This window comes from Elephantulus edwardii, unplaced genomic scaffold (assembly GCF_000299155.1).
Source record: "Elephantulus edwardii isolate Elephantulus edwardi_28Jun2011 unplaced genomic scaffold, EleEdw1.0 scaffold00046, whole genome shotgun sequence".
Taxonomy (NCBI): domain Eukaryota; kingdom Metazoa; phylum Chordata; class Mammalia; order Macroscelidea; family Macroscelididae; genus Elephantulus; species Elephantulus edwardii.
Window position 1 is genome coordinate 9,137,021 of NW_006399796.1, and position 13,620 is coordinate 9,150,640.

Consider the following 13,620-nt stretch of genomic DNA (forward strand, 5'->3'; position numbering starts at 1 on the left):
ATACTCATGGTATACTCAACACTCTTCTCTAGCACCACAGCTCAAAGGCATCAATTCTCTTTCTATTATACCCAGTCATTGTCTGGCTCTCTAATGCATAGTAAGTAACTGTTGAAGACTATGGCTTCGATCTGACACACCTTAGTCTCCAGACTGACATTGTTGCTTTTCAGTACCTCTGGAGAGGTCCCTGACAGCAGACTTTCCCAATGTAATTCGTCTCTTCATTTCCTGGTTGCTGGTACCAAGGGTGTTGATTGTGGAACCAAGTAAACTAAAGCTGTTAACAATCTCAATCTCTTCACTATCTATCATGATGCTGCCACTTGGCCCAATGGTGAGAATCTTTGTTTTTTGTATTGGGTTTTATATTACACACACACACACACACATCACTACATGGTAGAAAAAAGTACAATATTCTTAATATACCCTAGAATGCAGTATTATTTTATCTTAATATTTGGTATCTTTGGGTTTCTTATGAGTCAGCAACTTTTTAAAATTATTATTAATTTTAATAAACGTTTACAGTTCACTGCTGCATTTTTCTTCCTGCCCACCCCTCACCCCCAGGTTTGCTCTTCTCTTTGAAAAGTAAAAGAAAAATTCTTTCATTGGTATACACTCACCCCCAACCCTGAGTACACCCCACTATGCAGACTTCATTCTGGACTCTCATACCCAATCATATTTCACTTTTAAACAGTTCTCTCCCTCATCTCTTTCAATGCAGTACACATAATTTATCTAATCTTTCTCAGGCTCACCCCAACCCTGATGTCAGTCCCAGAAATCAGCCCACCTACCTATGGTCAATTGATTTTTGACAAAGAGATTAAATCAGTTGAGTGGGAAAAGGACAGCCTTTTTAACACATGGTGCTGGCAAAAATGGCAAACTATCTGTAGAAAACTCAAACAAAATCCACACCTCACTCCAAACACAAAAACCAACTTGATGGATCATGGACCTAGGACTAAAACTAAGGACTATACATTTCATTGAAGAAAAGCTTGGAAAAACTCTAGAAGTCCTAATCCACAACATAAACAGTCTTCTAAGCATCCTGAAAAATCTGCAACCAGGAGAGGATAAAATAGACGAATGGGACCTTCTAAGAATCAAGTTCCTATGCACATCTAAATACTTCTCCAACAGAGTAAAAAGGGAAGCCACAGATTGGGAAAAACTATTTGGTAATGACATGTCAGAGAAAGGACTTATATCTAGAATTTATAAAATACTTGAGCATCACAACAAGATAAAGGTAAACAACCCAATTGAAAAATGGTTTAGGATATGAACAGACACTTCACCAAAGAAGACATTCAGATGGCCAACAAATACATGAAGAAATGTTCAAAATCCCTAAGAGAGATGAGAATCAAAACAACTATGAGGTATCATCTCACTCCAGTAAGAACAGCAAAATTTCACAGAGCAGCAAGCATCAAATGCTGGCAAGGTTGTGGACAAACTGGAACCCTTATTCACTGTTGGTGGGAGTGTAAAATGGTGCAATCACTATGGAAGGCTGTATGGTGCTCTCTCAAAAAGTTGCAAATAGAAATACCATTTGACCCAGCAATTCCACTACTGGGAATCTACCCTAAAGAAACTATAAGGCCATCCAGGAAGATATATGCATACCCACGTTTACTGTGACTTTGTTCACAACAGCAAAGAGTTGGAAACAACCTAAATGCCCATCAACAAATGAATGGATAGAGAAGCTCTGGTATATTCACAATGGAATACTACACAACACTGATAAACAAGGAACTCATGAAATATTATTCAAAATGGGCGACCCTGGAGGACATTATGCTGAGTGAAATATCTCAGTCTCAAAAGGACAAATACTGCACAGTGCCACTGCTGCAGAACGAGGATCTTTGTTTTCTTGATGCTGAGCTTCAATCCATATTCAAGGCTGCAGTCTTTAATCTTCTACAGCAAGCACTTCAGGTCCTCCTCAGCTTCAGTAAGTAGGGTTATAATTTATTCTCTACTTAAAACCCTACAATAGAATATTCCTGACTCAGCTGGTTTTAAGACATTCCACAATATAACTTCCATCTACTGTCTTCATATTTCTCAATAAGAAACATACTACTCTCATGAGGTATCTGTCCCTATTGTTCACGACCCTCTCTGTCTTCCTTGTCCAAGATATTTTCCAAGTGTATAAATGTCTTTCTTTTTTATCCTTTGCTTATCTAATTTTAAAAGGTAAATCTTTCAAACTTTTTAAATCTAAAAATCAAATTCAGACTCAAATTCTACTTGTATAAGAAGCTGCCTTAAAACTACCAAATATACTAAATATCAAATGGTTCATCTTTCTAGTATTACAAAGTACATTCCTTGGTACATGATTATACATGATCATTTACTGATATTCTCAGTCATCTCCTAAAAAACATTACAAACTAAAATGAGGTCACAAAAAGATAATTTACTGTTCCTTTTTCTTTTCCACCAAGAGTAAGGCACCCTGGTGACCTAGTTAGTAGGAAGTTTGCTGCTAACAAGACAAGTGGTTCAAATCCACCAGGTGTGCCACAGGATAAAAACAGGCAATCTCCTCTGATGTGATTTACAGGTTCTGAAAACTGCTGGAGGGTCAGCTATGAGCTAGTTCTGACTCAACAGCAATAAATGAGTGAAGATTAGAATAAAAATAGTCATTGCACATTAAATATTCTTAAATACTTCAATTTTACAACTAAAACACATTCTTTTAATTAAACAGAATTCTTTTAATGTTTATTACCTGGCTTTTGGAATTCTGTGTAACTTACTATATTACAATGTTGTTATATACTGTTGAGTGTGAAAATGCCCATAACTGGCCTTTTTGTGGGTTTTCAGTGACAGTAAATGTCACAGGAGACTGCCCTTTTTCCTTCTGCGGAGAAACAAGTAGATTCATACTCCATGCTTTGGGATTATCAATGCAACCCCTTACCACTAGGCCATCAATCCAATCCCCTTTATCAAACAACAGGTTGTTGTTGTTGTGTTCTGTTGAGTCAGAACTGACCTGTAGCTATCCGTCCAGTGGGTTTTCAGAGATAGTAAATGGTACAGAGGAGACCGTCCCATCTTTTTGGTGGATTTGAACCTTCAACCTTTGCGATTGCAATGCAGCTCCACCAGAATCCCAGAGCTCCCTAAATTGTCCTACTTATGTAATTCATTATTTTCTACTTCAATTACTCTCAAACCATTAAAGAGATTTCTAAGCTGAAAGATAATAGCAAGCGATTATTCTTAAACAATTAAAAATAATGTTTTATAAACAGTTTATTAATTCTTTTAAACCATTCTACTGGAAATGTGAATTTATATGTTCTATTCCAGAATACAGATAACTAAGAAAAAAAGCCAAGCTCTCAATCTGTTAAAATTAGAAATTATAGAGAACATGAGGTATTTTTTTAAACTTAAAGCTTTCTTTACGAGTTTGTATATCTTTGGTAGAACTTAAGAAATAAGATTCTGCCCTCTTCTGGTTCCAAAAAGATTTACAAAGGATTTCAGGAAGAGCTAAGAAGTTCTGCTGTACCAGGCACTTAAATAATGCTAGATGAATTAATTACAAGGAGCGCTGGTATTATAGTGCTTAATGCGTGGGGCTGCTAGCCAAAAGGCTGGCAGTTCAAATACATCAGATGCTCCTCAGGAGGATGGGCAGGCTTTGTATGTTAAGTTCTACAGAATTTATACTTATAAAAAGTGGTTTTCAAGAATTAATTTTAACACAAAAGGGATGAGAAACATTTTGCTGGACTTGTAGAGAAATGAAGAAATGATTAAAAAGGAAAAAATTGAAAAGATGGCCCAAATTCTTAAGAAAATAATAAACTGATAAGACTATATAACTGAATAGATACAAAGGCATGGAGCTCTGCTGGCCGAATGAGTAAGAAGTTGCACTGCCAACTCAAAGGCAGGTGGTTTGAATTTATTAACTGCTCCAAGAGAAAAAAGATGGGCAATCTACTCTCCTGTGATTTACAGTCTATGAAAACCTTTTGGAGGGTCAGCTATGAGTCAGTTCCAACTCAACAGCACATAGCAGTAGCAATAACAGGGGTGAGGATGGTAGTCAAAGACAGTGTAGGCAGTTGACAGGCTACAGAAATATTCACTACAGAGTGTAGAGAGTCATGAATCCAGAAAACTTGAAAACTGCTGCTCTGTACCATTTAAGAATGGATGTTGAGTACACAATTGAACAGGGATCTTTAGCTGAAGAGTAAATCTGTGTTCCTACATATATTTTCTACAGATGAGACGAATGATTTTCAAAATCCTCCAACTGTATCCCATTATTCATTTCAACTTTGTTTATCTTACTTAACACTTTGTTACAATGCCCTGGTTCTGTGCTAAATCCTTTACAAATATTAACTAATTTTAGTCCTTTTGCCAACTTTATTATCACCATTTTTTCAAAACAGACACAGAGAAGTAAAATAACATGACCAAGATTACAAAGCTTCTCAGTGACAGAACCAGAACTGGACTAAAATTTTGAAGCCATACACAACAGCAGTTCTTAACCTCTATTGTGCTCCAAGTCTAGCACACAAAAGCCAAAATCTAAGTTTCCTCATATGTTGTGACTGTTGTCAGGTGTTGCTGAGTTAACTATGACTTATATGACCACGATGAACAGCAGAACTAAACCAAAACTTACCCTGTCCTGAGACATCTTCACAACCACTATCATGTCCAATATTGCAGTTGGTGTCAATCTATCTTTTTCAGGATCTTCCTCTTTCACTGACCTACTTTTTTCCAAAAATTGACCCTTCCTAATAACATGCCCAAAATATCTGAGCCAAAGTTTCACCATCCTTGTCTTGAAGAAGCACTCTGTACTTCCTCCAAGATTAACTTTTTTGTTATTTTTGAAGTCCATGGGATACTCAGTATTGTTTTTCAACAGCACAATTCAAAGGCACTGATTATTATTCTGTCATCTTTATTCATCATTCAACTTTAAGACACACAGAAAGCAATTAAAAATACCATAGCTTGTATCAGGAATACCTGTCTTTAAAGTGACATTCTTGTTGTTTAATGGTTCCACTGTATGCTTCTCTAGACATGGCTTATCAAAAAAATAAAAATCTGTTATATGTTAATTCCAACTCATAGTGGCATTTGCTGACTGCCTCACCAAGTTTCCAATATTGTAAATCTTTAGGGAAAGAAAACTCCACACCTTTTCCTCATGAATTGGCTAGTGTGTTTAAACCACTTACCTTTTGGTTGGCAGACAAGCACTTTAACCATTCTACTATTCCCACTTCTTTAATTATGCTGAACTAAAAGCCAAACTCACTGACACAGAACTGATTTAGATTCACAGCATTCATCCATTGGGCTTCTGAGGCTGTAAATCTTTTTTTTTTCTTTTTTCTATTTTTCTGTAATTTTTATTCATTATCCAGCTCTCACATGCTTATCAGGTGATTAGAAAGATCATGGCTTGAAACTTTGGAGACTTTGGAGAGGTCCCTGACAAGACTTCCTCATTACTATACATCTCTTGATCTCTTGGCTGCTGGTACCAAGGATACTGATTGTGAATCCAAGTAAGATTCAATGGTTGGCAATTTCAATCTTTTCTCCATCTATTATGATATTGCCTGTTAAGCCAGTGCTAAGGAACTTTGTTTTCTTGATGTTGAGATGTAATTCACATTGTAGTGTTTGACCTTCAGTAAGGTCCACAAGTTCTCTTCACTTTCAGCAAAGGAGGTCGTGTCATCTGCATAGCACAAATTGCTGATGACTCTTCTTCCAATCTGGTACCACATTCTTCTTTGTAAAGTCCAGCTTCTCAAATTATTTGTTCAGCATACAGATTAAACAAGTGTGGAGAAATGATATAGCCCTAAGGTACTTATCTTTATTTTAAGCCATGCACTGTTCGGATCAAAGCTTCTTGATCTAGGTATGTTGCTGGTAGGTGCCATTGAGTCAAGTACAGCCCACAGCCACTCTATAAATAACAAATCTGAACCCTGTCCTGTCCTATGCTATATCCTCATACTTTCTGACACACTCAATCTTATTGCAGCAGTCACTATGTCAATCCATCTGGTTGAGGCCCTTTCTCTCTTTGCTGACCTTCCACCTTTCCAACCATGATGTCCTTCTCCAACAGGCTCTCCTAGGAACATGCCCCAAATATGTAAGACAAAGTTTTATCATCATTTCCTTTGTGTGTGCACTTTTCCCAACACATATTTGTTCTTCTGACAATCAATGTGATGTTCAGTACTCTTCTCCAACATAACGGCTCAAAACCATCAATTCTTTTTCTGTCACCCTTAATCTATTGTCCAGCTCTCAGATGTATAATAAGTGACTGAAAAGACAATGGTTTGAATCAGACCCACCTTGGTTCTCAAATTGACAGCATTGCTCCTCAGTAATTTGAATAGGTCCCTGACTGAAGAATTTACCAGTGCAATATCTCTCCTCATCTCCTTACTGCTACTACCAAGGGTGCTGATTATGAATCTAAGTAAGATGAAATCATTGATAATTTTTATCTTTTCTCCATCTATCATAATGTTGCTTATCGGACCAGTGGTAAGCATTTTTGTTTCTTCATGTTGAGATGAAGTTCATACTAAAGACTGTTTTTTGATCTTCTGCAGAGAGTGCTTCAAGTCCTCTTCACTTTCAGTAAGCAAGATGTGTCATCTGCATTCTGCAGGCTATTTATGAGTCTTCCTCCAATTCTGATGTCACATTCTTCTTCATAGAGTCCAGTGTTTGTTTGGGGTTTTTTTTTTTAATAATTTGCTCAGTAAATTGTATAAGTAAGGAGAGATGATTTAACACTGGTGAACAGCTTCTTGGTCTCAGTATAGGATTTGCATGAGCACAATTAAGTGTTCTGTTATTATCATTCTTCTCAGTGTAATTTGTTATGATCCACACTGTCAAATGCCTTTGCATAATCAATCAATAATGCATCAATAGACATCCTTCTGGTATTCTTTGCTCTCAGATAGGGCCCATCCGTCATCAGCAATGATATTCTTAGTGTCACACTGCTTCCACGTATGGCAGTTCCTATTTACGTACGGTTCTGATCATTTCTGAATGATATTCAGCCGTATTTTGCTTGCATGTGATAATAATGATGTTGTTATGTGCCATCAAGTCACCTGCGACTCATAGTGACCCTATGGACAGTTGCTCTTAACCCTGCCCTATCCTGACCTAGTCTCTGACACATGTACTTCATTACCCAGTTACTGTGTCAATCCATTTCATCCAAATCTCACTCTCCTGCACTGTCCCCCTCTCTTCCACTGTCCCACCCTTCCAAATATAATGTCCTTCTCCAAGAACTAGTCCCTGACCACATGCCTAAAGTATGTGAGACAGAGCTTCAAACTCCTAGCCTCCAAGGAGAAAATTGGTTTTACCTTTTCCAAGACAGAGCTGTTTGTTCTCCTGGTAGTCCATGGTATATTCAATACTCTTTTCTTGCACTACAACTCAAAAGCATCAATTCTTCTTATGTCATGTTTAGTCACTGTCCAGCTCTCTGACACATAGAAAGTAACTGCAAAGGCCATGGGTTGAACCAGGCACACCATACTCTCTAGATTGACATCATTGCTCTTTGTCACTTTGGAAAGCTCTGTTAGCAGACTTCCTCAATGCAATTTGTCTTTTGATTTCCTGACTGCTAATGCTAAGAGTGTTGATTGTGGAGCTGAGCAAGTTCAATAACTGTTAACAAATTTAATTTCTTCTTCATCTATCATGTCAGCTGCCCTAGTGGCGAGTATCTTTGTCTTCTTTTTTTTTTTTAAATTTAGGTTGTTTATTTTTCATTTCAATGAACATCTACAGAGATTCTGGAATTCCATTCATTCATTGTTGCACCCTTCTCCCCGCACAAACCCCCCCCCCCCCCCCGTTTGCTCCTCTCCTTGAAAAGCAAAAGAAAAACTCCCTCATTGGTACACAATCCCCCCCCCTCCTCCCCCAACCCCCCCCCTCCCCCAAATATAATCCACTCTGCAACCCTCATTGCATACTCCTATGATAAAAAGAGGCTGTAAATCTTAATGGGAGGAGACTGTTTATCTTTTTTCTGAGGAGCCACTGGTGGATTCAAAGTACCAGACATGCTTGGCCTTTGGATTAGCAGTGTAATATACTATATACTATTTCATCAGAGTTCCTTTATTATGCTTAGTCCTATAAAAATACTTTTTTAAAAATTTATTAATTTCCTCTCAACTCTAAAATGAGAGGTAAGTCTGTCCTGGGAACAGAAAAAGCACTTAATAAAGAACTAATTAATTGATTAATAGTAAACAACCACTTCAAAACAGTTTTGTACCAAGAAGAGAGAAACACAAATAAAATGCTCTCTATACATTTTTGCTGAATAACGGAAAACTCTGTGCAGCAAAGATTATTTTATCATCACCATCAGCAAATGTTTACTCAGATATCAAAAGGTACAGAGTAGTACTCTGAACTGCCTGATGTTATATTAAAATAGTACAATATGCTATTAGGATACTAGAGTAGAAGACTACATTTCATACACAAATAATATTTACTCAGTTTAGAGATGAATCACTAGGAATAGTGAATTAGTCATAAACTGATACATTACCTTTTCCAAGGTGAGAAGATTTATTTCAGACTGTAGACGTATTTCTGGTTTATTGCTCTGTTGATCCTTGAAATGCTGGAACTCTTTTTCCAAGTTCTTAAACTTATTTTCGGCTTCATTAAGCTGCCATTTGAAGAAAGTGTTTATATAAATATTTAAAAACTAATTCAAGTTTAACGCTATAGAATCTAATTCAACTGTCATTTTTTAAAAAGTAAAAAAGGTCTTTTTAAAAAAATCATACGTTTTAGTAGAAAACTTGGAAAATAAAGTGTAACAGGGAAAATAAAAACCTCTAGTAATTTTAAATATGTTATTAAATGAGCTGATTGATAGTTTGTAAAATCTTTTTACCAGTATGCAGTGTCTTATAAACCATTATCATGAGAATATTTCTGTTAAATTTTAGCTGGCAAATAAAAAGTTACCATACACCAATAATGGTTTTTTCTTAAATTATTCTTCTGACACAGCATCTAAGACAAGACTGAACATTAAAGACATGTCAGACTGTCACCCATGAAAATAAAAAGAAAGCTAATCCACCAGCTGCTCTAAAGGAGAAAAATGGGCAATCTCATGGCATGAATGTGATTAACTGCCTCTGAAAATCCACTAGAGGGTCAGCTATATGTTGGTTCTGACTCAACTGTAATATAATCAGGATTCTATAGTATATGCAAATCATATATCAAAATATTATTACAGTTGAAATAATTTCTTCTTTATAGTCATAAGTAAGGGAAATGAGGGTCAGAGAATGAAATCAGAAAATACCAAAAAGCTAGTTAGCAGATATGAACAAAATCAGATCTTGAATGTTTTAATGACAATACGAAATACTTCCCAAGTTTAGAAGAAAAAGAAAAGGATAGAGAGAGTGCAAACTGCCTTAGTCGATAATTTTCCCTATGAGTTGCAGAACTAAGCAAAACAAAAATATAGGGGTATAACGGTATATATCAGGAAATTTTTGTTTTATCAAAACCAAGTATTGCTCAAGATGCTTCCCAATATCATCTTCTGTTATGACTATCCATCACTGGCTAAACTAATTAGCACTTTCTTAAGACCTCAAAATTAATGAAATTTAAAATACGGAGAGAAAATGGGATAAAAATGAAACGCCAAACCATATAATTTATTCTTTTATGCCATATAATTCTACTTTATCTAGCATCTATTGATAAGGCAGTGCTCCACACATAAAACCATGCCATATAACTGAAGCTTATCACTGTTAACATTACTTTATTATTATTATTATTATTATTATTATTATTTTAAAAGTTGAATAGAAACCTTTTTAAAGTATCTGACTTTCCCAGGTTTTTTTGGAGTGGGTGGATGGGCCTTCTTTTGTTTTTTCAACAAAGGGCAATATATTTAATATTGTATTTAGTTATTTTTCCATCATATAGGCCATTATCATAAACAATTATTATATTTACTAGTAGAGCAGAAAGTTGGATTCTTTAGTCCTTTGCTAAGTGGCAACAGTAATTTTTTAGTTTTGGTATTTCCTTTTATATATTTACATAATCAGTGTTGGGAGCTCTGGTGGCCTAGTGGCAAGTAACTGCACTGCAATCCCAGAGGGATGTGGTTCGAATCAAAGATGCTCTGTTGCAGAAAGAGGGGAATCTCCTCTTGTATCAGTCAGATCTGATTTGATGGTACACACACACACACACACACACATACATACAAAAATAAATAATAAAAATAAAATAAAAAATAATCAGTGCTCCTATATCAGTGTGCCTAGCTGTGTTCTATCCTCTAATTACAATTATGTCTATAGTTTATGTAACTTGGTTTATAACACAAATTTAAAGAGCTTCCCCATATAAAATGTGAAATTGTATACAGTGTGTGGAAACAGCAATTTGGATGTCCCAGAAGTGTCCTTTGTTCACTCTTTCCTAGAATTTTCAGTGATCTTATTTCAGACCAGGGATTTAAAATCAGAGAAGTAACCTGGGTAAATTTTCCAAAATATCAGTGTGCAAGTTCTCCCCACAAAGAGGTGGACTAACCATGTCACAGTGGAAATGGGTACTAACTTGCTGCTTTCTTCTCAAGAGCTTTCCTGACGTAATAAAGTTTTCTAAATCAGAATTTTCCTTTTAAGTGACAGAAGAAAAGCATTACTAGTGAATACATTTTCCCACTTCTACAAATGTGTATTTCATATTTTAAGTTAAATCCTCTCCTTCCTATTAGTAATGAAATTCCTATTTCTAACCACTTCAATATTATGACTCTATCTGGCTTTTTAATGCAACAAATGACTGAAGACTTTAAGGCATTCATCATACATATCTCACTCATCTTTGCAGATTATTTTTCAGGCAGATACATTTGATTTTTAACAGCTGATTTTTCATTTTTTTAATACTTATTGAGCTGAGCTCCAGGCATACAACTATAAATTTTCAAAACAGCACTTCCTGTTTTATGGAGCTAAGAGTATGAGGGTAATAAAATTATTACCCTAGAGAAAAGAAAAACAAACTGATGTAAAATAGTTTTTTAAAAAGGCCTGGAGAACAGTGTTCCACAAAATCATGTATCAAAAGCTTGACCCACACTCAGCGAACAGAGATCAGGGAAAATTTCTCTTGGGAAAGTGATTCTAAAAAGTGAAGGAAAACCTGCACCCACTAGGTTTGGAAACAGCAGCACACACATGAAGATCTTATTAAGTGATTAGGACATATTTAGATAATAGATAGTAAACAACAAAGTGAAATAATAGGAAATGCAATAAAAGAGCTATTTTGGGATTAAGCTATGCTTAAGATTTTCCAGCAAGGTAACAATTCTAATCTGTATCCTATGAGCAATAAAAAAGTCATCAAAAAGTTTTAAAGAAGAGTTTCATAAATCCCAAATTTCAAAAGCTATCATTCTGGCTGCAACATACAAAGAAGAGAAAGGTTTCAGGGAAGCCTATCACTGAAACAGGGACTACTTAATGGAGAATGTAATGTATGATATGCTGAGTTAAAAGTACCTTTAAGACACTGAAAAGAAATGTCAAAAAGGCAATGCAGTGTTAGCCTAAAATTGGCTTAAGTCTTGCAAATCATCAACAGCTGTGAGACTAGGATAAGAGACAAAGTCATTCCCACCCTGAGCAGCAAGACTTGAGGGAAACTGGAGCAAGACCCTGGTGAGAGCAAAACCTTGATGGTGAGACACTTGAGATGGTGGTAGAGGAACTGTGGTATATGTTTGGAAAAATTATGGCAAAATGTGACCTGAGGCTTCTTGGATTTATGTTAGCCACAGTTAAAGATTTTGCTATTCTTGCCAGAAGCTTAAGGAAAAATTAATTTATAAACTGCTCTGAGGCAAACCTTGCTGGATGACTGAGGAAACAAGAGGCTTCTTAAATTTGTGCTGTTGAACTGAAACCAGGGCTTTTACTAATTAAAGAATTGTATTTTGTTGCCTTGGGACTGCTGGACTAAACCTGGACTTTTATTGTGAAATATTCTTTGCCTCTCCCACTCCTCAATCTAATTTTCTAATAAACTCCATTACTGGTATCACAACTGTGAGTCAACAAAGAAAACTGAATCGTTTGCTACTGGTGTGTCTCTAGAAGCACCATGGGGCTGGGCTACATGCTTTCTGCTTTGGGGCAGTGAGGGGTTACACTATTTTCACAACCTCTGGCCCTTTCAGAGAGATACTCATGGCCCTGTGTCCCCATGTGCCATTTTTCCATTCTCGAGACAGGCAATTAAACACATGGATCTAGATAGAGTACAAAGGAGAATGCTAGGACATACATGGGAGAGTCAGAGAGATACAAACTGTCCATGGCATCTATGGGCATGGATAGAAATGTTTAGCAGAGAGTAAGTCCCAAACTTGGAGGAATTCCATCATTCAATAAAGAAAGAGCCTGCAATGGAGCCTGCAGAGTGGCAGAAAGGTAGAGGAAAACAATGGGTCTAGTATCATAGAAGCTGAGAGAAGGGAATCTATAGAAACAATGACAATAACATTGATACTGTTAAAAAGTTTTAATGAGAAGTAAAAAATGTCCCCTGAACTTAATGACTCAGCTACTGGTACCTTTTCTGACAGCTGATGGGAGTGATGGAGACAGAAAGTGGCATGGGATGGGCTGAAAGTTGAGTATGAAGGAAGGAAACGGAGAAGAGTATAGACACTTCTCTCATGAAGTCTGGTTCTGAACAAATTTGGTCTAGCAATGGACTGATTCAATGACTGGGGTAATGGAGGTAGGTGTGTCAGAGACAGTAAGATTGGCACAAGATAGAGCAGGGTTTAGGGCTGTTGTACGTAGACTGGCTATAGCTATAGTTGCAGGCAACTAAAAGGCACATAACAATGACAACAACAACAATGTATAAAGTATATGTTTGTTAAGCAAGACTTTAAATTGGGAGTCCTTGGAAATACAATTTCATGTAATTAGGGACAACAGAAAAAAATTATTTACCCAATTAGTCCACTGCTTTCTACTTAAAAAAAAAACAAATAAACAACCGAATTCAAGTTTATTTGAACTTTTGAGTGTCTGCAATAATTATGATTAGTATTCTAAATTAGAGTTATTTTTAAGAAACTTTTCATACTAGTTTATTTAGAAAGTTCTAATAATTTTAGTAAATTTTAACTTTTTCATTAACTACTTTTTTCTTGAATAGAAATACACTTTAAGAATAAAAACATAAGTATTTTCTCTAACCTTCTGTTGAAGTCGGTGTTTATCCTCTTCTAGCTGCTTGATTTTCAACCTTTCCAGTTCTATTTGGTGAGCACAGTCTTCTTTAGCCCTGCGGATAGAGTCCTGAAGTTCTTGGAGGTTCCGTTCACGTTCTGACTTTAGCTCCCTTTTCTCTCTTTGAAGCTTAAAACAAATGCATCATTAAGAGGGTGGCCTATTAATAGCTGGA

The 13,620-nt window shown here is 36.2% G+C and overlaps 1 protein-coding gene across 1 annotated transcript in view; it reads right to left on the reverse strand.

Annotated features, from left to right (window-relative positions):
* The window catches only part of CEP120 (centrosomal protein 120kDa), a 97,179-nt gene that overhangs the window by 23,137 nt on the left and 60,422 nt on the right, over window positions 1-13,620 (reverse strand). The window contains exons 16-17 of the mRNA XM_006885999.1: window positions 13,413-13,574; window positions 8,681-8,803 (exon numbers count right to left, since the gene is read on the reverse strand). Of these exons, the coding sequence (XP_006886061.1) occupies window positions 8,681-8,803; window positions 13,413-13,574 (285 nt within the window). The remainder of the gene's footprint in view (window positions 1-8,680; window positions 8,804-13,412; window positions 13,575-13,620) is intronic.